The sequence below is a fragment of the Miniopterus natalensis genome, chromosome 17 (assembly GCF_054644295.1).
Source record: "Miniopterus natalensis isolate mMinNat1 chromosome 17, mMinNat1.hap1, whole genome shotgun sequence".
NCBI classification, from domain to species: Eukaryota; Metazoa; Chordata; class Mammalia; order Chiroptera; family Miniopteridae; genus Miniopterus; species Miniopterus natalensis.
The window spans coordinates 3,410,450-3,431,953 of NC_142097.1; the positions used below are offsets into that span (position 1 = coordinate 3,410,450).

General features: G+C 46.8%; 1 protein-coding gene across 2 annotated transcripts in view; it reads left to right on the forward strand.

The window, feature by feature from the left end:
• The window catches only part of PIGL (phosphatidylinositol glycan anchor biosynthesis class L), a 62,007-nt gene that overhangs the window by 35,840 nt on the left and 4,663 nt on the right, over positions 1-21,504 (forward strand). Inside the window, exons 3-6 of one of the 2 annotated variants that reach the window (XM_016196441.2) lie at positions 6,507-6,597; positions 12,780-12,847; positions 16,806-16,837; positions 18,386-18,519. In XM_016196441.2, coding sequence (XP_016051927.1) covers positions 6,507-6,597; positions 12,780-12,847; positions 16,806-16,837; positions 18,386-18,519 — 325 coding nt within the window. The remainder of the gene's footprint in view (positions 1-6,506; positions 6,598-12,779; positions 12,848-16,805; positions 16,838-18,385; positions 18,520-21,504) is intronic. The other variant, XM_016196440.2, reaches the window with a different exon arrangement.

The following is a 21,504-nucleotide window of genomic DNA, read 5'->3' on the forward strand; positions in this document are numbered from 1 at the left end:
GCCTGAAGCTTCCTGAGGGAAGGGACCCTGGAGAGGGCTTGTGTTTGTATCCCTAACCTTAAGCCCCAGGCTTGGTGCCCAGATGGATTCCATGTGCAGTGATTCATTCTCTCAGAGCCCTGCTCTGGATGTGGGTGTTGTGAGCCACTCCAGATCCCTCTTCCCAGCCACGGCTGTGCAGCGGGGTCAGGCTGGTACCAGCTGACAGTTGCTCACCTCAGGCCCAGTCTGCACCCCTTCCTTCCTTCCTCTCTTTCTTTCTTCTCTTTCTTTCTTTTCTTTTCTTTTTCTTTCTTTCTTTCTTTCTTTCTTTCTTTCTTTCTTTCTTTCTTTCTTTCTTTCTTTCTTTCTTTCTTTCTTTCTTTCTTTCTTCCTTCCTTCCTTCCTTCCTTCCTTCCCTCCTTCCTTCCTTCCTTCCTTCCTTCCTTCCTTCCTTCCTTTCTTTCTTTCTTTCTTTCTTTCTTTCTTTCTTTCTTTCTTTTTCTTCCTCTCTCTCTCTCTCTAATATATGTAACTTTATTGATTTCAGAGAGAGGAAGGGAGAAGAAGAGAGAGAGAGAGAGAGAGAGAGAGAGAGAGAGAGAGAAACATCCGTGATGAGAGAGTCATTGATGGGCTCCCTCCTGCACGCCCCCAACTGGGAATCGAGCCCGCAACCCGGGCATATGTCCTGATCAGGAATCAAACCACGATCTCCTGGATCCTAGGCTGAGTCACGCCCACCCGGGCTGCACCCCTTGCTTTCTGCCCTGGGTTTTCTCTGCCATTGCTCAGAGACTCGGGTGCCCAAGCCTGCTCCACCCTAAAGTTTTGGAGAGTTAACACCCTCTGAAGATAATAGCTCTTTCTCCTGGACAGGTGAGCAGTTCTAAGATGCTTTCATACAACTTTCAGACAGTCCGGTGAGATCATGCAAGCCAATGCCCATGCAGGGGTGAAGCTGATAAAGCATCCTGTGTGGGCTCTCCCTCCCTCTGTGACTCCTGCTTCCAGGGGCCACACCCCCCCAATAAAATACGAATGCACCCTAGGCTCTGCTGTCTGGGAAACCCGGATTAGGATATCTGTAGGATAGGACACATTCAGAGCCCTATATTTAGAATTCCCCTCACAAATTTATTTTGCTTTCAAAATTCAATTCCTCTAAATACATTTCTTTCTTCTTTACATGTCTCATTGTTTTAGACTGAGAAGTCAAAAGCAAAATTAAACTTTAGTAACTTGAGGGTTTTTTGTTTTGTTTTGCATTGCCATTCCTTACCTTGGGCATATCTATACTTTCTTTACTTTTTCTCTGAACATGCCCCCGGACTATCTTTAGCATGTTTCATAAGCCACAATACCGGAAGTCGGAGAAATTGCTCCCTGGTGGCAGAGCCACAGAACTGCAGGCCTCCTTCCCTTGAATTGCAGTGAAGTGGCATCTCTGCCTGAGCTGACTTTGACTTTTAGGCTTCTCCAATTATTTCCTTGGAGTAAATTTCTAGAAAGATAAGGTCAAAGGGTACAAATAGTCACATATAACCAAATTGCCCTCTCATTGTAGCAATTTAAACTCCCACCAAAAGTCTAGAACAGTTCCCTTCACTGAGCCTTTCTCCACAAGATGTCCTGCTTTAATTTAGCATTTCTTTGATTCCTTCTGAAAATTGGATGTTGGCAGCTTACATTTCTTGCTTTATAAAATACCTGGGGTTTTTGGGGGGGTTTTAAAAAATATATCTTTATTGATTTCAGAGAGAGGAAGGGAGAGGGAGAGAGATGGAAATATCAATGATGAAAGAGTCATCATTGATCACCTGCCTCCTGCATGCCCCCGACGGGATCCAGCCTGCAACCCGGGCATGTGCGCTGACCAGGGATCGAATCTCCATCTCCTGGATCCTAGGTCGATGCTCAACTGCTGAGCCATGCCCGCCCGGGCAATACCTATTTCTTTAAACAATCTTTAATAGACTTTTTAAATGTGTGGGGTGTGGTTTGTTTGTTTTTAATTTAAATGTATTAATTTGAGAGAGAGAGAGAGCAAGGGAGAGAGAGAGAGAGAGAAACATCAGTTTGTTGTTCCACTTATGTATGCATTCATTGGTTGATTCTTGCATGTGTCCTGACTGGGGATCGAAGCCACAGCCTTCGCATATTGAGACAATGATCCAACCAACTAAGATACCCAGCCATGGCCACCTTTCTAATGTTTTAACAGTCCTCACACTTCCTTTGTGAAGGACCTTAGAAGTTCTGCCTTTATTTCCAGTCATGTATTACTGGCTTCTCATCAGGACACACCACCTGATTGATTTGAGATGAGTGAAGGCTTAGTGGAAAGATCTCAGGTCTCTAAATTGGAAAGTCTAAATACAAGGTTACCTGCCAAATTTTGCAGAGATTTAGTTGTTTCATTTCTGAGCTGAGAGTGCTCTACAGACTGGAATTCTCCCAAAAGAAGGGAGGCACATCGAGTAAGGGCCATACAGCCCTTGGCCTGCTGCAGCCCCTTGTGTTCCTGGTCCTCAATTCTTCAGAGTTGTCCTTTCTGCGTTACTTGGCCAAAACTTGGTGTCAGCCCACTATATCCATCTGTTTCAGCCAGAAAGAGTTGCTCAGCTTTACATCTTAGCAAACTTACCCAGGCACACAGCATCTAAGAGATTTCCATATTCTTTCATTAGCACGGCAGTAAAAACCATGGAGGACTCTGCTAATAATTAAAGAAAGTTTCCAGGCTCGGTGACTTTATTACCATTCCCTGTAGGCCTGTAGGCCTATACAGATCTGGGAAAGTAGCCAGCCGCAAAGGAGCTGCTTTAGAATATCTGTCTATTGCTGAAGCAAGTCTTGTGCATGGCTCACATTTCCAGTCAGATAAGGAGGGTGATTCCTGGTTTTCTTTAAATCTAACGCTTAACTACTCTGAGGCTTGACTTCTACTTTCATATTGGCTTTGACTTACATACGTGTGTTTTCCAAGGAGAAAGTTGGTTAATAAGATGAAATTGGAGTCTTGACAGTATGTGTACCCTGTTATATTCCGTCAGCCGGCCCCTTTAGAGCCTGGTAAGTCCCCCCCCCCAACTCATTCTCTTCTAACCAGGCCTTTCCAGTTGTAAAAGGAAGTAAATGAACTGGACTCTTCAGGGAGCTCATAGGGATAAGAAAGTACTGTAGGTATAAAAGCCCCTGAGGTTTTTAGAAGAATCAGCTCTTCATATGAGTTATACTTATGAGTCTTTCCTTTTCAGTCAATGAAAACACCCCCTTAAGGCTGCACTTCTTGTGAGTTAACAGGCCTTCCGTCGACTCTTCATAACAGGGTCCTTAAGAGGGAGATCTGTACACGTTCTCTTCATGCCACCTTTGACTCAGAAGTTACATTTCTATCATTTTGTCCCAGGGAAACGGTGAGAGATGCATACAGAGTTATGTATAAGGATGTTCGTACAACCTTATTACAATAATAAAAATAGGAAACAACCCAAATAATCAATAAAATGGAGACTTTAAAAATGTGTGTCATCTATCAGTCAAGATTTGGTAATACAGCAAATGACGGAAAACCCCATAACTGCGGCAGGAAGAGGTGCTGTGTGAGCCTGGCGTGATGGGTGCGGTCCGCAAGTCCCCGGGGCCGGGGCTCTTTTTTGTCACTCTGCTGTGTCTGCTCTTCGCTCCTAAGGTGACTTCATGGACCAAGATGGCAACTCCACCTCTAGTTGTCAGATACAAAGTCCAGCCAGCAAGAGGGACAGGACAGAGGAAGATGGCCCCGAGGTCGTTCACCGCTGTCCCTTACAACACTCCTGTTTACATCCTGCCAGCGTGTTTATCTAAGGCATGAGCGTTCCTCCATCAGGGAGGAAAGGAGTGTTGCAGAGGTTATCATTGGGCCCAGGCCTTGAGTTGATTAGGGTTGAGCTTCAGGCAAAGGGCAAGTCAGCAGCTGACCTGGAAGGAGTTACGTTTTTTACACTTACCTGTTTGAAGTTTCCGAGTGTCAAACTATGTTCTCCTGCCTTGAGGAAAGGTGATCCCATTGGGATGCTTTCCTGCCCTCTGCAGTTTACACTTTTTTTGCCCCTTATTTTTTTAATAAAGTTGCTAACTTCCAAAACTCTTACTTGTATGTTTCAACCCTCAGAGTCTGGCTGGTATAACAGCCTTTGGCTCGGCCAGATATGTGCAAAACACTAGTAAAATAAAATGTGAAAGTTCCAAACATTTGTTAATGAGTAGATTAGACCAGTGATCTCCAAATACAGGATAGGGCAAAAGTAGGTTCAGAGCTGTGAGTATGCAGAACACAGAGTTCATTCTTGCTTTATTATTTATTAATGTGTGCATTATTGTCCTTACTAACAGCTGTAGATCTACTTTTGCCCCACCCTGTATTTTTCATCATAATCCCCAGGCAAAAAGAAACAAAATTTGATATGCATTTCCATATTTGTGAGCTTATTTATTTAAATTGTATACATATTAAACTCTGTTAATATATGATATAAAATAGCTTAAAAAGTAGAAATTTAAACAGATAGAAAAACATATAAATAGACATTCTAGTGATTTCTTGCTTTATCTCCATGAATCGTCTTATATGTTGACATCGCCTGGAGGGGCTACACCCCACTTTGAAACCACTCACGGCTGATATAGGCAGTCAGCAAAGAGCTCTGCAAGGGACTTCAGAGCAGGAAAGAAAGAGGGGGTTTCTTGTATGTTCCTTTTAAGGGCCTAAATTAGGCTAATGCATCAGTAACTGCCACTACGTTGACGTTTACATAGCCTTTACAGTTTTTAAATGCTTTCTCACATGTGTCACCTCATTTGCTCTCTCAAAGAGAAATGAAGTGTGTCAAAATTGGGGATAGATTGCAAAGAATCTTGAACACCTTCCGGAGAGGAGTTTGGACTTCATTACAAAAGCAGTGCGCCCATGCCGGGTGGATCCGATTTTGTAAACGATCCCAAATCCCCTCAGTAATTGGCTTCCCTTTCCCGGGTGAGAGGGCAGAGCCGCTGAAGGAATGGCCCAGGGTTGCACCCACTCCGGCTCCTCTCTCTAGTGAGGTGCCCTAGGACAGCAGACCCCAAGTCTCCGCAGATAAGTGGAAGGCACAGTGGGCTTTCCCACCCTGGGTTCGTCTTTCAGCACTTCAGAACCAGGAGGTAGTAGGCTTGGCCAACCACTGTCCTGCCCTTTTTCCTAGACTGCTTCTCCATCCATGTGACTATTATTGGTATACTCAGTTTCCAAAATGATGCCTGGATACATTTACAGGGAGCTCCCACCAGGAGTGTGTGTGCAGCTGTTTTCACACCAAGGTATTTTCCCTGATTCCTGTGTCTCTTTTCCTTCAGCAGCCTGAGCTCAGCAGGTCATGTTCCACATGCCGTATTTAGCTCTGTGTCCGGGGAGTAGGGCTGGACTTGTACAGCCTCTACTTTCTCCCTCTCTGTCCCCCACCAGCTGAGCTGCCTGTCCTGCTTACCGCAGGTGCGTTCTGAGAGCCACGTGGAATGGCTAACAGGACGCCGCTTTGAAAAGTCTAAAGCTGCCCTCCACAGAAGTCACCCTAGGGCTTTGGTAGCAATGAAGCAATAGAAGTAACTAATTACTTAGTGGTGAGGGGAGTGCCACTTTCATGCTGAGAAACCTTCAGACTCACTCTCCTATGACCAAAGTTCTAAGAGGGTCAGTTAAGGACCTTTGTCCATAGAGAGGCTATAGCAGCCTGCCAGATGGGGAGCAAAGAGAGCCTGCGTCCTTCCAGTCATGTGGGTGTTGCCAAAGAGCGATGGATGTCTATTTATAACATCTTCAAAGGGGGGCTCAAGTTGAAGCCTTGGCCTCATATCAGGTGATGCCACAGACCCAGGCACCAAAATGGGACAGAGGAGACAGGTCTGTGGTGTGGGAAATGGAGACAGGTCAGGTGCAGAGCAGCCTGCAGAGACCTCCGCTCCTGAGGCAGGCGATGCAGTGCGGCCTCATTGCGGGTGGCGTGGTGCTGGCTCCCTAGTGATAGAACATCTTGGTTTTGCAGTTAGAAAACCTGGTCCAAACCCAACTTTAACAACCTTTCAAGCAAGCTACTTAACTTCATCTGTTAGGACTCTGTAAAGGATGTCTGCAAGGTTAAACAAAGTGGCACACTTTGTACTTTTTCAGTTAAAGCACTGTTACTGTTACTCTTATAAAGATGCATGTCACTCTGTCTTGTGTCAGGTTGGCTGATACCATCTGTCTCCCCAACTTGTGACAAACTGTTGTCCCCTTGATGTGTTCTTCCCCTCAGCAGCGAGCCCAGAGTCCCCAGTGTGTTCTGTGGAATTGGCCATTGATTTCTAGCTGTGTGCTGTTTCTAAAGTTTACCTCTTTCAACACAAATGTGATATTAAGAGTAACCCCCCATGCAATTCCTGTCGCCAGACTAGCACCCACCCCCAGAGCTTAGGAGAAGTTTGCACCTGGTTAGAAACGGTGCTCAAGTTGTGCTTCCTCCTTCCAGGGACTTCCCAGATGACCCAGGTGCGCAGTGGGACACAGAGCACGTGGCCAGCGTCCTTCTCCGGCACGTGGAAGTGAATGACATCGACCTGGTATGGGAACGCGCTCCCGGGGTGCAGAGCTGGGGCCCCGCTCACTCCTTTCCTGTGTCCACTCTCCCACTTCCAGCCCTTCTCCAGGGCCATGCTAAAAAGAGGCCAAACCCTCAGTGCTCTCTTAAACCTCCTGATGACCACACACCTTTTGTGAGACTAAGTAACCAAACTATCAGCACTCAGAGGCACAGGTTTTTCCAGTTATGTCCTCTGTTCTGCCACCTAAAAACTCAGGTCCCCAAGGAGCCCAAGCTGCAACTCTCATTTGTACAGATCCCACCTCTAACCCTCGCCCTAACCTGTTACCGAGCATTTGCACATTTAGAGTATTGTTTTAACTTTAGAGGTAAATGTTGTTACAGTCCTCATTTTACATCAAGGAAGCTGAGGTTTACAGAGGCCAAAAAGCTAGCCCAAGTTCGGCAAGTGGCAAAACTAGAATTTTAAGCCTTAGTTTCAAAAAAACACAAGGATAAATTCACACCCACTACAGGGAAAACATTTGAGTTACCGTCAGAGCAATAGCGGAGATTCACATTTACCTGCAGAGGTGGGCAAGTCTGGGAACACCCATCAGCTCTCCCAGGATCCGCTGGAGTGGGCCTCACCAGTGGTCAAGTTTAAGCCTGCCTAGAAGGCTTACTGTGCACTTCTAAAATAATAATAATAATCCTTTATGAGTTAATACCTAAAATTTGACCATTTAAAGCCCCAGTCATATAAAAACTAGAGTTTTGATAAATCCTCAATGAAAGATGAATCCTTCCGCAGAGAATAGGTTAGGCTTTTATCAGTGGTGATTCGCTGAGCAAACTGATTATTAGACCATTCGTAAGAACAGATTTTCATTAATTTATTGGTCAGACCGCCTTTGTTTTCTAATGACAGAAGATTTAGCAGTCAGCTCTCTTTGTTTTAATGCCAAAGAGCACTTGACTGGCTCACTCCAAATCCCGTACACGTGGTGACGCACTGCCAGAACTCGTCTCTATCCAGCTCTGTGCATTGACTTTATTTTTTTTCCTGGCTGGAAAAATGGTCACTAGTAGCATGCAGGTCCACACCTCCCACCTATTTTTTTCCTGGGGGTCCAAGTGGGAAAACCAGAGAGTTCTGTCCATGGGCTTAGTCAAACTCTCTGCCGTATTGACTGCCCAGCCCACACAGTCAGAACTTCTTAGGACTCCAAAGCCCCGATACGTAGACAGAGCTGGTCTTTAGGACCAGCCTGAAGTAAGACAGTGAGGTCTGCAAAATGTGCTGTAATACCCCTGGGTGTCCTGGGACCAGCCCCCAAATACTCTCTCTCCTCCCCTGCTTCGGTGTGTAAGAATAGCTGATCTCCCCAGTAACTCCTGCTTGTAGGATAAACTCCTGTCTCTCTAAACTGGATTCTGTGATCTGGCCCTTTTTTAAGGACTGGACACTGGTGAACAGGATTGGTCCTTGCCAAGGGGCCTGATTTCTTTCCTAGACCTTGTTGCAGGCCCTGGCTCTGAAATCCAGGGAAGATCTCAGGGCACAGAGCTCTGTATGCCATTCTTGCTCTCAAAAGAGTCTCCCAAGTATGTGTCCCAGAAAAGTGATTTATGGTCCAGGCTTCCCTCAAGCCTGCCTTCTCCAAGAAGCCTTCCCTGACTTCTTCAGCTCTCCTGGGGATTGCTACAGTATTTGCTGTGTGCCCTACGCCTGTGACATGTGTTACTGTAAAGTACAGGCCTGTCTTGTGAACTAGACTGTAAGGTCCATGAAGGAAAGAACTGCTCCATGGCACCTTTATAACCCCAAGAACTAGAACAGGCCTCAGACAGTGCTCACCCCAAACTGCTGCAACTCTTAACTGCCTCCAGCTGCTTGTCCTTCCTTCCTGTTGTCTGAACTGCTCACATTCCCTCAGATGAGTGAGGGCACCTTTATTGTCAGCGTAATCTAGAATTGATTTAGTTTTTGTAAACAAGGAAATCCTTTTTTAAAAGATCTTTAACATATTAATGAAACTCTCAAGTTATCATAGTGCACTGGGAATAATTTCTCTGGTCTGCACTTAGTACGATAATAGAATTACAAGGCCATTCTGACACCATGGCCAGTGTGGACATAGTGCCCATAATCAAGCTAAATATGGGTTTCCACTCAGCTTCTCATGACACATACCCATGGTCCCTATGGGCGGAATGAGGGGTTAATAGCAGCAGGTGAGAAGTTACTTGGTGGCAGGTGCATAAATCTTGGGAGGGTCCAAGTGCCCTGTCCAGACCAGAGTGTGGACAGCGCATTAGAAGTGAGGAGCACAGAGCTAAGTCATGAGGAGGTAGTTTCTCGGCTGTGCTGGGCTAATGCCAAAAGCTCTCCTTTGTTCAAGGCCAAAGCTGGCCCTGCAGCCATTAGCACAGTGTGCTGGAAGGAACTGGGCTCTGTGTGGTCCCAGTCTGTCGGATGCATGCTGAGCTGTCTGTCCTACTCACTGCAGGAGCCCTGAGAGGATCACATAGAGCAGCTGACAGGGTGGAGCTCTGGAAAGTGTAACTCTGCCCTCTACAGAAAACAGCCAGGAGGTTTGGGGGTGTCTTTGAGTGTCAAGCAGGCTAGGTCCTGGGCCCAACCCCTGCCTCAGTCCTTCATTGAACAAATATTTATTGAGCGCCTGCTCTCTGTTGTGAACTGGGGATTTGGCAAGAAGCCAAACAGCTAGTTCCCGCTCCCGTAGGGCAGGGTGTCTCAACAGTGGCACTGTTGACCTTTGGGGCTGGATAACTCCAAAGGTCATTGGGGCTGTCCTCTGCATTGTAGGATGTTTAGCAGTATCCCTGGCCTCTGTCCACTAAATAGCGCCCCCTCTACCCAATAGCAGTCCCCCTCATTCGTCACAATAAAAATGTCTCTAGACATTGCCAAATGTCTCTAGGAAAAAACTGTCCCCAGTTGAGAACCACTGTCTTAGAGAATCCAGAGCAGCCCCACTGTTGTCTTTTGTTTATGGAGGTCTGGGTAAGATTTCATCTGAACAAAGGCTTCTGCAACTTAGCAGGGGAAGTGGATGGTATCTAAGAAGAACTGCAGGTGCTGGTTGGAGCGTCGTCCGTGCACCAAAGGGTTGCGGGTTCGATTTCCAGGTGGAGCACATACCTAGATTGCCAGTTAGATCCCTGGTTGGGGCGTGTAGGAGAGGCAACTGATGAGTGTTTCTCTCTCACATCCATGCTTCTCTCTCCCTCCCTTCCTCTCTCTAAAATGAATAAAAGCATATCCTTGGGTGAGGATTAATAAAGTAAAATTAAAAAGAATTGCAGATGCCGTGCACAAATCCGCAGACATCCAAGGAGCCGGCGTACCTGGGCTCAGCCCCCCTCGCCGCAGAACAAAGAGGGAGCGTGTGAGATACGAGGTGTGGGCAGCTGGCCTTACGGATCACAAAACTTTTTAGAGAATGTCCTGTGTCTTTTTTTTTTAATATGTCTTTATTGATTTCAGAGAGAGGAAGGGAGAGGGAGAGAAAGAGAAACATCAGTGATGAGAGTCATTGATCGGCTGCCTCCTGCACGCCCCCTGCTGGGGATGGAGCCCGCAACCCAGGCCTGTGCCCTGACCGGGAATCGAACCTCAATCTCCTGGATCACAGGCCAGTGCTCAACCGCTGAGCCACACTGGCCAGGCTGTCCCATGTCTTTTTGAAAGGAATTCTACAGTTGTTGAACAGTCCTTTATTTTTTTCCTCTCAGTCATTTAGTAATCATATTTTAAAATCTTCTATGTTTTCACTGATATTTTTGTCTACTCTTCCTGTCATTTATTGAAAACGGAGACAAGAAAGTGGTTGCAGAGAAAATATTTGAAAGCCTATAGCTGAAAATTTTCCAGAATGAGAAAGAGCTTAACCTACCATTTCAAGAAGTCCAGTGAGTCCCTCACAGGATAAAAGGCAATCCACACGTAGGTACACATGATGAAACCGCAGCATGCCAAAGAGAAAGAAAACCTTAAAGGGAGCAAGAAAAAAATCAAATTACCTACAAAGGAGGAACTTTTTCTTATTGTTGATATTTTCTCTGGTTATTTAAATCTGGAGAAACATTTTTATAAGTTGAGTTTGGAAGGAACCTAGGCTTTGTCTGAGCCTTTGAAAATAACTAACGTTCGCCCTCCCCCCAAAAAATATGTGAAATGAGGAACAAACAAAGACCTTGGAGAATCTGAAAAGTGCCTGAGCCAGATAAGCTCCCAATGGCCCCGAATCCCCTGTCCCAGGGCATGCCCTCCCGCACGCCTGTGATGGGAACCTGGCCCCACGCGGCCAGCTGTCTGCTGGCACCGCTGAGAGCTGAGACACTGAGCCTGGATCGCTGCCTGGGTTTAAACACTTCCACGTGCTTTATTTTATCTTCACCTCAACTCAGTGAGGAAAGTAGGGCTGGTATTATTTTTTCTTATCTCTCAGATGAGGAAACCAAGACATTGAAAGATGAAAGAACTTCCAGTGGTAAAGTTCTGTGCCTTGCCCGACGGGCTGGGGTTAACTAGTGTCAGAGAGAAGAGCGATGCAGGGCCCCCCCCACCGTGTTTAATGGAAGAATGGGATCGGTACTTGAGTTGTATGGTTAACTGTTTTTTTAATAGACTGTATTTTTTAAAAGAATTTTTCTATTACAGTTGACATACAATATTATTTTAGTTACAGGTGTACAACATAATAGGCTGCTGTTTCAGGTCCACAGCAAAGTTGAGCAGAAAGTCCATATATAAGCCCTGTCCTCCTTAGGTTGGTGCAGTCAGTGAACCTGACTGACGTCTCATCACCACCCAAAGTCCATAGTCTATGTTAGGGTTCACTTTCGGTGCCCTATATTCCCTGGATTTTGACAGATGTATAATGACATGTATCCACCATTATATGATTAGCATTTTATAAGCCTTTAACTCAGATTTTTTAAACTTTTGATTATAGAGAATTTCAAGCATGCAAAAGTAGAGAGAATAGTTTAGTGAACCTCTGTGCTCCTACTACTCAGCCTCAATCATTAACACATAGTCAGTACTGTTTTCATTTAAACACCTCCCCCACCTCCTGTATTACTTTGAAGCAAATCCTCACCATATTTCATATTTAAATACTTTAGTATGCAATTCTAAAAGACATCAAATCTTTTATTAACCCTATTATCATTATCACACCTAAAGTTAATTTATATCAATGCTTGGCATTGCCAGTAGTCTCATGTCATAAATGTGGTTTTATTTGTTTTTATTTTTTAGCTTGTTTGAATCAGGATCAGTTGACAGGACTTTACATTAGTTTTTAATCTATAGCCCCACCCTCCAGCCTGTGCTCAGTAAAAGTTAGCTGCTCACACTTTTCTATACATGAAGTCAACATGTTTTATGGTTTAGTATAGAAAGACCGATAGTGGATCCCTTCCCAGCCTCCTCCAATCCCAGTTCCAGGTCCCTTCGTCTGTGCTGTATGGTGTTTCGTGCCTTGGGGACAGTTTGCCTCTTTCCATCACCCCTAACCAGCCATACTATTCAGTTTTCTGGGTCCTTGATTTCTTTAAAATATTTCTTTTATTATTCAAGCTGTTGTTTTATTATTATTGTTATTGTTGTTAAGATTGTTCTTTGGGCTTTTTAAAATCCATCTGTGTAGAAGTGAAATGTTGGAATCTAGTTTTTAGTTAATAAACAGATCTATGTTTGTGAAAATGGAAGCAGAAGCAGTCTATGAATAAACATATTTGTGCTGTGAACTTAACCCCAAGGCCTGATGGAAAATGTCCCCTAAAGCTTTTGTGCCCTCAGTAAGGCACAAGGAAAAGAGGCCCAATAAATCAGGCAGCATCTACATGGACAAAGTTCACGCAGCAGCCAGCCGGGGAAACTGAATGCGCTAATAACTGGCGGAGCAGGTAAGAAACAAAGATATTCTGAGCCCAGGTTTCTCTCACGGCTGAATTCCACTCTGCTCCCCCGGCCAGGAACCAGAATCAACAGCAGACCCTCCGTGGAAAAGTCCCCATGAATCGGCCAAGCCTGTGGCTTCGCGCCATTGATCTGAGCCCACGTCAGTTCAGATATGCTCAGAACTGGAAAAGTTTCGTGGCGCTGCTCTCCTCTGTCCTTCCCAAGGCTGTGGGGACAGCGAGCTTGAAGTCGGGGCGCGAGGGAACCCCTCTGTTTTTCTGCAGGTGGTGACCTTCGATGCCGGGGGAGTGAGTGGGCACAGCAATCACGTGGCTCTGTATGCGGCCGCGAGGTACGATTCTCTGGGCCATCGATGGGGGTGGGAGAGGGTGTCGTTTGCTCAGGATGGAGGGTTCCGAGCGCTGCCCCACCCAGTACGTGAGCCCCATGAAACGGAGCTGCGACCCGCAGGCTGGTGCTGGCCACGCTGCTCACTCACCTCACTGCAGCCTCCTGCGAGAGATCTCTCTCAAGTCTTAATTGCTGTTTCGTCTCCCAAACAGCTGAGTTTTTACCCCATGACTGTAGCAAAGGGGTGACTAACTGATTTAATTTCTCTCTTTGCTTTGGCCGCAGAAAGCTTTAGGACCAAATCTGCAACCCTTTGTAGCACACAGACGAGACTTTAAGGGTTGAGTTCTGTGAACCAGTGTTTCTCGGCTTCATCTTCTTTTTCCTCCTGTTATTCCCATTTATTTTGTTATCTGTTTTATATATATATGAATCCTCACTGGAGTATGTCTTTTTATTGATTTTAGAGAGGGGGCGGGGAGAGAGAGAAACATCGATCGGTTGCCTCCCGCACGCCTCCCGACCGGGGATCAGACCTGCAACCTAGGTGTGTGCCCTGACCGAGAATCGAACCCACAACCTTTTGGTCCTCAGGATGATGCTCCAGTCAACTGAGCCACCTGGCCAGGAATGTCTTATATTTTATACACTCGAATCCTTCTTTGGAGAAGCATATATATACATAATATGACATCTCATTTGTACTTCACAGTCACCGTATTTTACTGATATGTATCTGTATTTTAGTGGTAAAAAAACAACAACAAAACTGAACCTTGAAGATATTAGGGACTTACTCAGGGTCACACAAACACATATCATGTTTCCCGTCCTCTAGAGAAGTGCTTGCCATGGGACACACACACCAGCCTGGTAGACCTGGCCCACACTGAGGAAGGAAAGGGGCGACTTGAGGTGAAGGACTTACCTTATTACCTTCTAAACATGCCAACGTTCTCAGACCAGAGCAGAGAAAGGTGTGAAGGTAGAAATGACCTTACCTGCCCAGTCCAGCCTCCCCATTTTGCCCAGGCAGTGAGGTGGTCTGCCCGGCACTGCCAGGCTGAGCCCGTGCAGGTTCAGGGAAGACACATCCCCCAGTTACGGTCAGAGATGCAATGTTTTGTGAAGATGCATGGAAAAGTGAGGTAGCCCAGGAGTGGTCTTTCCAGTCAACCATGTGGTTACTCTGAGGCCTTGGGCTTCCGAGACTGGAGTGGAGAGCCGAAGGAGCGGCTCCACTTCATCCCAGATGCACACTGAGCCTGTCATTTTCTACCGAGCTCCCAGAGGAAGCACCAGATGGGGTCTGTGGCAAACAAACCAAGAGCTTCAGGACACTTAAGGCTAATTTGGGTGGGTCCCTCCCTGGCCCTACCGCTGGTGTGGGGAAGGCTTCCATCTGGGCCAAGAACCCAGGGACAGCATTATGCAGACAGACCTGTCTGGGGACATTTTCCTTGGAAGAGGCTGGAGGCCCCAGGCTTTTAATACTCCTGTCTTCTGTGCACTGATAAGCTCCGCTGCGCTTAAGATACAATTTGTTGATACGCCCAAGTCCATGCTCCTTTGAAAGTGATCTTACAGCAGCCCCTCTCCCCCCACAGGGACACTCCTGGGGAAGTTCACAGTCATCAGTTTCCCCTCTCATCCCCAAAAGTCTTCCTGTACCAGCACCTTACATTGCTTCCAAAAAAGTTTCTGAGTTCCTCCTGCCTGTTTGACTCCCCGTATCCCATGTGCTTTCCCTCAGACATGGTTTCGATTTATGGTTTTCTCGGAAAGCCCCCCAACTGCTGTCACCACAGCTGTTTGGAGGCGAGCTATGCCCCCTGCAGCAGCAGAGATGTTTTATCTTTCACTCTCCATCCACTCAGCCCTGGCAGCTGCTAGGCCCTTGTCCTCAAAGTCCCTCTCCTACTGGGCTTGTTCCTTCTGTTCCCCCCTCCCCCCTTATCTCAGCCTCAGTTGTGTCCTTCTCGTATAGGAAACCGGAGTGGCTGGCAGCTCTGCCCAGCAGCAACATCCGTCTGTGCTCACCTGATGTCATGGCACAGGGGAAGGCTCCAGGAACATTTCTTGCAGTCCTTGCTGCACAGGCACAGTCGGAAAAGAGGAGAGATTTATCGAGAGCTGCACAGCTCCCCAGAGACAAAGCAGACTAGAACTTAGATCTCCCATCTCCTCTTGTAGGGCTCTGAAGGGCACCTCACTGCCGTGTCCACGAGTAAGCAAGCCTGTGGGAACCGGAGTAAATGGCCTGGCCTCGAAAGCCTTACTTCCGTCATCCAAAAGATGAGCATATTCATACCTCATCTGTCAGGTCATTCTGAGGAAGTAGAACAAGATGCGGAGACAAAGCATCTGACAGAACAGCGTCCGGTGCGGAATCAGTACTGTCTTGCTCGTCCATTCCTTTCCGGGAGCCTTTGGGGCCTTTCCTTTTGTATTCTTCTTGCCATAGATGGTTGCTTGTAGAAGCTTCCAGAAAAACCAAAGAAACATCATAGAAGGAGAGGGGACACTGGGGAAGGCGGGGACCACACAGCCACTATATAAATTGCAGGAAGCACTCCCTGGAAGAGCAGCCCCAGAGTGGCATTCCACCCCCAGGCCCAAGGCCTCAGCAGGCTCGGCTGCCCGGTGCCCACCTCGATGCAGACCCCGAGTCTCCATCCCACCCGTGGCTCTGTTCCCGTGGGCCTCAGTGCTCCTCTGTCACCTAATGCTGCCACCTCCAGCCCCGTGCAGCCCCTTCAGTTCCAAGCAGAAATGCCAAGGGGATAAGGTCATCTTCTGAGCCGCCCTCCCTTCTGCTCTCTGGGCCTTGGCTCCACCTGTGGCCATCGGCCGCAGGCCCTCATGCTTGCTGGACGACCTGTCTTGTGCACAGAGCAGAGGACCATTCCCCCACCTCCTTCCTCCCCTCTCTGCCTGCCTCCTACTCCCACCAACCTACTAACATTGTCTCCACAGTCACCCCCTGGCTGCCAAGTCCCCTAGATTTATTTCAGTCATCTGTTTGACCTTTTTACGGCATTTGGCCCTGCCTGCCACTGCTGTGACCTCCCTCGAACCAGCTTGTCCGCTCTCCCCTGGCCCCTCTGGCTCTCCTCAGCCTGTTCCTGGCTTCCTTCCAGCCGAGGTGATCAGTGCTCTCTCCCCTTCCCTCCCCTCCTCTCGGTCCCCTCCCCGCACTGGCTTCCTTGCTGCAGGTTCCTGAGTGGCCTTGTGCAAGTTCAGCACAGCTGTGCGTGGCCAGTGCTCACCTTGCCCCTTAACTTAGACCCTGCATTCCCCGCTCTTTCCTTTGAGATCCTGACCACCCCCAGAGCTCCATCCAGACAGCAGGACAAGTCACCTCTGTTCTCCAGATCCCAGAAACCTTTTTCAGATTTCTCCGCTTCTCAGGGCTCTGCTGGGGAGTCAGGCCCATACTCTATCAGTTCTCTCCCAACTTCTCTTCCTTAACATCTGCTCCCTAGAATCCCTGTCATATGCTTGTATGTGTCTGTAAGTCGAGGACTAGGTACCACCCTCCTCTGAAGGCAGGAGACACAGTAGCTTCGCTGTCAGCGGTGGGGGTGGGGCAGGTCAGAAAGAGAAAGGAACTGCTAGGGAAGAAATGTCAGCGTTTGAGAACATCCTCCCACCAAACTCACATTACAGTTTCAAAGGAGAAAAACCTTGAAGAGTCCACTGCAGTTTCCTTCATCTCTGCATAAGCCCTGGCCAGCCTCCAGACTGGTGTTGGCTGTGCTTGGGGAAGGTGCCCACCATGGTCCCTTCAGCTGTAGCCAGAGGTGCGGAACCCCATCAATCTAGGTGCAGTCTACGGAGTGGACACCACCTAGAAGCTGACCGGGAGGCACGCGGGTGTGGCAGGCCTTGCTCGGAAGGCCCTTCCTGTTACCTGCAAAGGAGAGCTCACTCTCCCTCTTGTCCTTTCCCTCTTCCAGGACCCTCCACTCGGAAGGAAAGTTACCTGAAGGTAAGGCCTGTCCCTTGGGCCAAAAGGCTGCTGGGTAAGGTAAAGCCACGGTGCCGCTGGGAAACGTGCTAGTGTGAGATTTGTAAATGTGTGCAGAGAGCTGCCCTGGGCCAAGCAGAGGTGGGCTGCGGGTGGGGAAGCCTGGCCACCCTCTTCCTGACTGGCTCAGTGTTCCTGTCAGTGCAGGTCCCTAGGCCTCAAAACCGGGGTGTATCCACTGAGAAGTGCCCAGCCCGCCAGGCAGCCTCAGGTGTGGTAGGACTGAGGGTGCTAGTCAAGGTTCTCCAGAGAAACAGAACCAGCAAGAGAAAATTTAGTTACCCATTTATTACAAGGACTGTGCTCGTGCAGTTATGGAGGCTGAGAAGTCCTGTGATCTGCAGTCTGCAAGCTGGGCCCAGGGAAGCTGGCGGTGTCATTCAATCCGAGTCCAAAGGCCTGAGAAGCAGGGGAGCCAATGACGTAGATCCCAGTCTGAGGGCAGCAGATGGCCAATGTCCCGCGCAGTCAGGCAGAAAAGAAGTTCTCCCTTCCTCTGCCTCGTGCTCTAATGCGCGGGCGGGCACGCACTCACACACACACACACACACACACACACACACACACACACACACACACACACACACACACACGGGAGGGCCGTCTGCTTTACTGACTCAAAGACTAATCCCACCCGGGAACATCCTCCCAGACCCACCTAGAAATAACGTTCAGCCAAACATCTGGGTGCCCTACGGTGCAGCTGACACAAAAAGCCACGCCAGGCCCTGCCCACTCGCCTGCCTAGCTTCCTCACGGCTGGGTCTTTTCCACCTCTGATGTTCCTTCAGTCCGTCTGTCCCAACTCACATCCCATCCCGCAGTTAATTAGCCAGTTGTAAATGACTGGGGGGTGCTTGATGGATTAATCTGCTGGATCAGAGGATGGTGTGTGACGCCACCTGCCCATTACTATGTGACACTGATGCTTAACCTCTGTGAGCTAGTGTCTGGTCTGCCAGTGGGGACGACACACATCCCTCCCAATAATGCTGTGAAGATGAAAGAAATGAAAACATAAGAAGCGTGTGCCCTCTCTGAGTGGGCTTACTGAGCTCACAAAGCTGTGAGGTCTTTGGAACATGACTGTAGTTTATTTGATTCTTACATGTCAACTTTGTGAGACAGGCAGGCCCCACACTATCAATACCATTTTACAGATGAGAAAACTGAGGCTCAGAGAGGTTAAGGGACTTTTCCAGCTCTTTAGTGACCGAGCAGGAACTAGGCCTCTGGCCTCCTGATACAGAAATTCCTGTCTCTAGCCCTCTCCCCTGGGCCTGAGGTAGACAAACCCCAACCTCTAGCAACCAACCTTTTCTTGCTAGGACTGCAGCAGCCAGGCGTCCTACGCCCCTTCACTCTTCTCATGGGTGAGAGTGATGGACAAAGAGCTGCTTTGGTGCTGAGGAGCAGCTCCCTGACCACTGCCATGCCCTGAGGGTGCTGGGGGGGTCTGTCCAGAAGCAACAACACTCTTCCCTTCTCCCTCCCCCCTCCCCGACCCAGGGTGCACTGTGCTGACACTCAGGTCTGTGAATGTGCTGCGCAAGTACATCTCCCTTCTGGACCTGCCCTTTTCTCTACTTCGTGCCTGCGATGTCCTCTTCGTGCTCACCAGCAAAGAAGTGGCACAGGCCAAGGTGAGGATTGCAGCTTCCTGCACACCCCAGCTCCAGATCTGTGCCCCAGACCCCTGGCTCCTCAAACCTGGCTCTGCAGAGCCCTGACCAGAGGCCTCCACAGCACAGCCTGGCCTGAGCGTTAGTACTGCTGCTGCGCCTGGAGGCGTAGATTCCCAAGAACGGCCTTTTTTCTGATTATAAAAATAATACATGCTAAAAAATTAATAACACATGCTCATTGTAGAAAATCTGGAAATACATAAAAGCATCAAAAGAAAATGAAAATAATAAAATTATTTTACACCACTCCAATGTAATCCTTGTTAGCATGTTTGCCTTTATCTCCTATATAAAGAGTATTATATAAATACATGGATATAAGGATGTATTTATTCTTATATATTTTTAATGGGGTCACAGTACCTACTATTTAAAACCTGCTTTAATAACACATGACCGTTTTCTCCTATGTCATTAAGTATCTGAACTGTAATGGCTGCCTATATTCCATTGTATGTATGTACCATAAAATATATCACAAATCTCTTATTTAATGGGCATTTCAATTTACTGTTTTTTCACTATTATACATGGAGCAGTGCTTCCTGGCCAGGAGCCTCAGTAAAGAGCCAGTGGGGCAAACCACTATTTGCCTGTTGAGGAAAAGCCAGGCCCAGTGAGGCCCTGCAGTGAAAATTCTTTGGACAGGTGATTCTAAGAACCACTGAGCTAGAGAGGGGGCAGGTCGAGACTCACTCCAGTTTGCCACAAGGTGCAATCCCAGTTGATATAAGTCCACCAGGGAGAGAAGGCTAGCAATGAGTAAAACTGAGAGAACTCAAAATAATGTGTTTGGGGGTGGGAGGGTTGCTTAGCTTTATTTTCTAACTTGTCTACAATAAACATTTATTTACTCAGAGGCACTTTGCCAGATGCTGAGAATACGGTGTTGAGCTGAAACAGTAATTCTTTTTTGTTTCTCTGATAGTTCATTAATTTCTGTTCATTATTTCTGTCCTACTTTATTCATGTTTTATTGTTCTTTTCAACTGTTTTTGAACTTAAAGGTTAGCTTTTTTCTACTTTCAGTCTTCTTTAAAAATACACCTTAATACTATTAATTTCCCTTGAAGTATTCCTTTAGCTGCACCTGATAAGTTTTGATATGTAGTTCTTCTATTGTCATTCAGTTATAAGTAATTTATAGAGTTTCCATTGTGAGTTCCTTTTTAATCCATAAGGTTTTAGGGGTGTATTTTTTTAAAAATTTTTATTGAATTTATTGGGGCGACATAGGTCAATAAGATCATATAGGTTTCAACTGTACAATTCTATGATACATGATCTGTATATTGCATTGTGTGCCCACCACCCAAAGTCAGATCATCTTCTGTCACCATATATCTGGCCTCCCTTTCCCTTTATTACCTCCCCACCCCCTTCCCTCTGGTAACCACCATACTGTTGTCTGTATCTCTGAGTTTCAGTTTTATATCCCACATATGAGTAATATAAGGTTCTTAGCTTTTTTCTGACTGATTGATTTTGCTTAACTTTTTCTCAAGGTCCATCCATGTCCACAAATGGCAGTACTTCACCCTTTCTTATGACTGACTAGTATCCACTGTGTACATGTCCCACAGCTTCTCTATCCAGTCCTCTATCTCAGGACACTTTGGCTGGCTCCGTGTCTTGGCCACTGTGAATAATGCTGCAATGAACATAGGGGTGCATATATCTTTGTGAATACATGTGTTTTAGTTTTTTGGGTAGACACCCAGGAGAGGGATTCTGGATCTATTCTTAATTTTTTGAGGACTTGCAATACTGTTTTCTATAGTGGTTGTACCAGTTTACATTCCCACCAGCAGTGAATGATTAGTGACCTTGAGCATTTATTTTTATTTTTTAAATATATCCTTCTTGATTTCAGAGAGAGGAAGGGAGAGGGAGAGAGAGGGGTAGAAACATCAATGATGAGAGAGTCATTGATCGGCTGCCTCCTGCACACCCCCGACTGGGGATTGAGCCCGAAACCTGGGCATGTGCCCTGACCGGGACTCGAACTTCTATCTCCTGGATCCTAGGTCGACGATCAACCGCTGAGCCACGGCTGCTGGGCTTGCACATTTTTTCATGTCTGTTGGCCAACTCTGTGTCCTCTTCAAAGAATTCTCTATTCAGGTCCTTTGCCTTTTTTTTCCCTTTGCCCATTTTTTAATTGGATTGTTGGTCTTACTGGTGTTGAGTTGTATGAGTTCTTTATATATTTTGGAAATTAACCCCTTATCCGATGTCTCATTGACGAATATGTTCTCCCATACAGTGGGTTCTCTTTTCATTTTGTTGATGGTTTCTTTCACTGTGCAGCTTTTTAGCTTGATGTAGTCCCATTTGTTTATCTTTTCCCGATGTAGTCCCATTTGTTTCCCTTGCCCTGAGAGACATATCAGCAAAAACATTGCTGCAAGAGATGTCTGATATTTTACTGCCTGGTTAGGATTTTTATGGTTTCATGTCTTACATTTAAGTCTTTTATCCATTTTGAATTTACTTTTGTGTATGGTGTAAGCTGGTGGTCTAGTTTCATTTTTTTGCATGTACCTGTCCAATTTTCCCAACACCATTTATTGAAGAGACTGTCTTACTCTTCCCTCCTTTGTCAAATATTAATCGATCATAAAGGCATGAGTTGATCTCTCTGCTCTCTGTTGTGTTTCATTGATCTATATGCCTGTTCTTATGCCAGTACCAGGCTGTTCTGATTACAATGGCCTTTATAGTTTGATATCTGGTATTGTGACCCCCTCCATCTTTGTTCTTTCTCAAGATTGCTGTGGCTATTCAGGGTCTCTTTTGGTTCTATATAAATTTTTGGAATATTTTTTCTAGTTCTGCGAAATATGCCATTGGTATTTTAATAAGAATTGCGTGGACTCTATAGATTGCTTTGGGTAGTATGGACATTTTAATGATGTTAATTCTTCTAATCCATGAGCATGG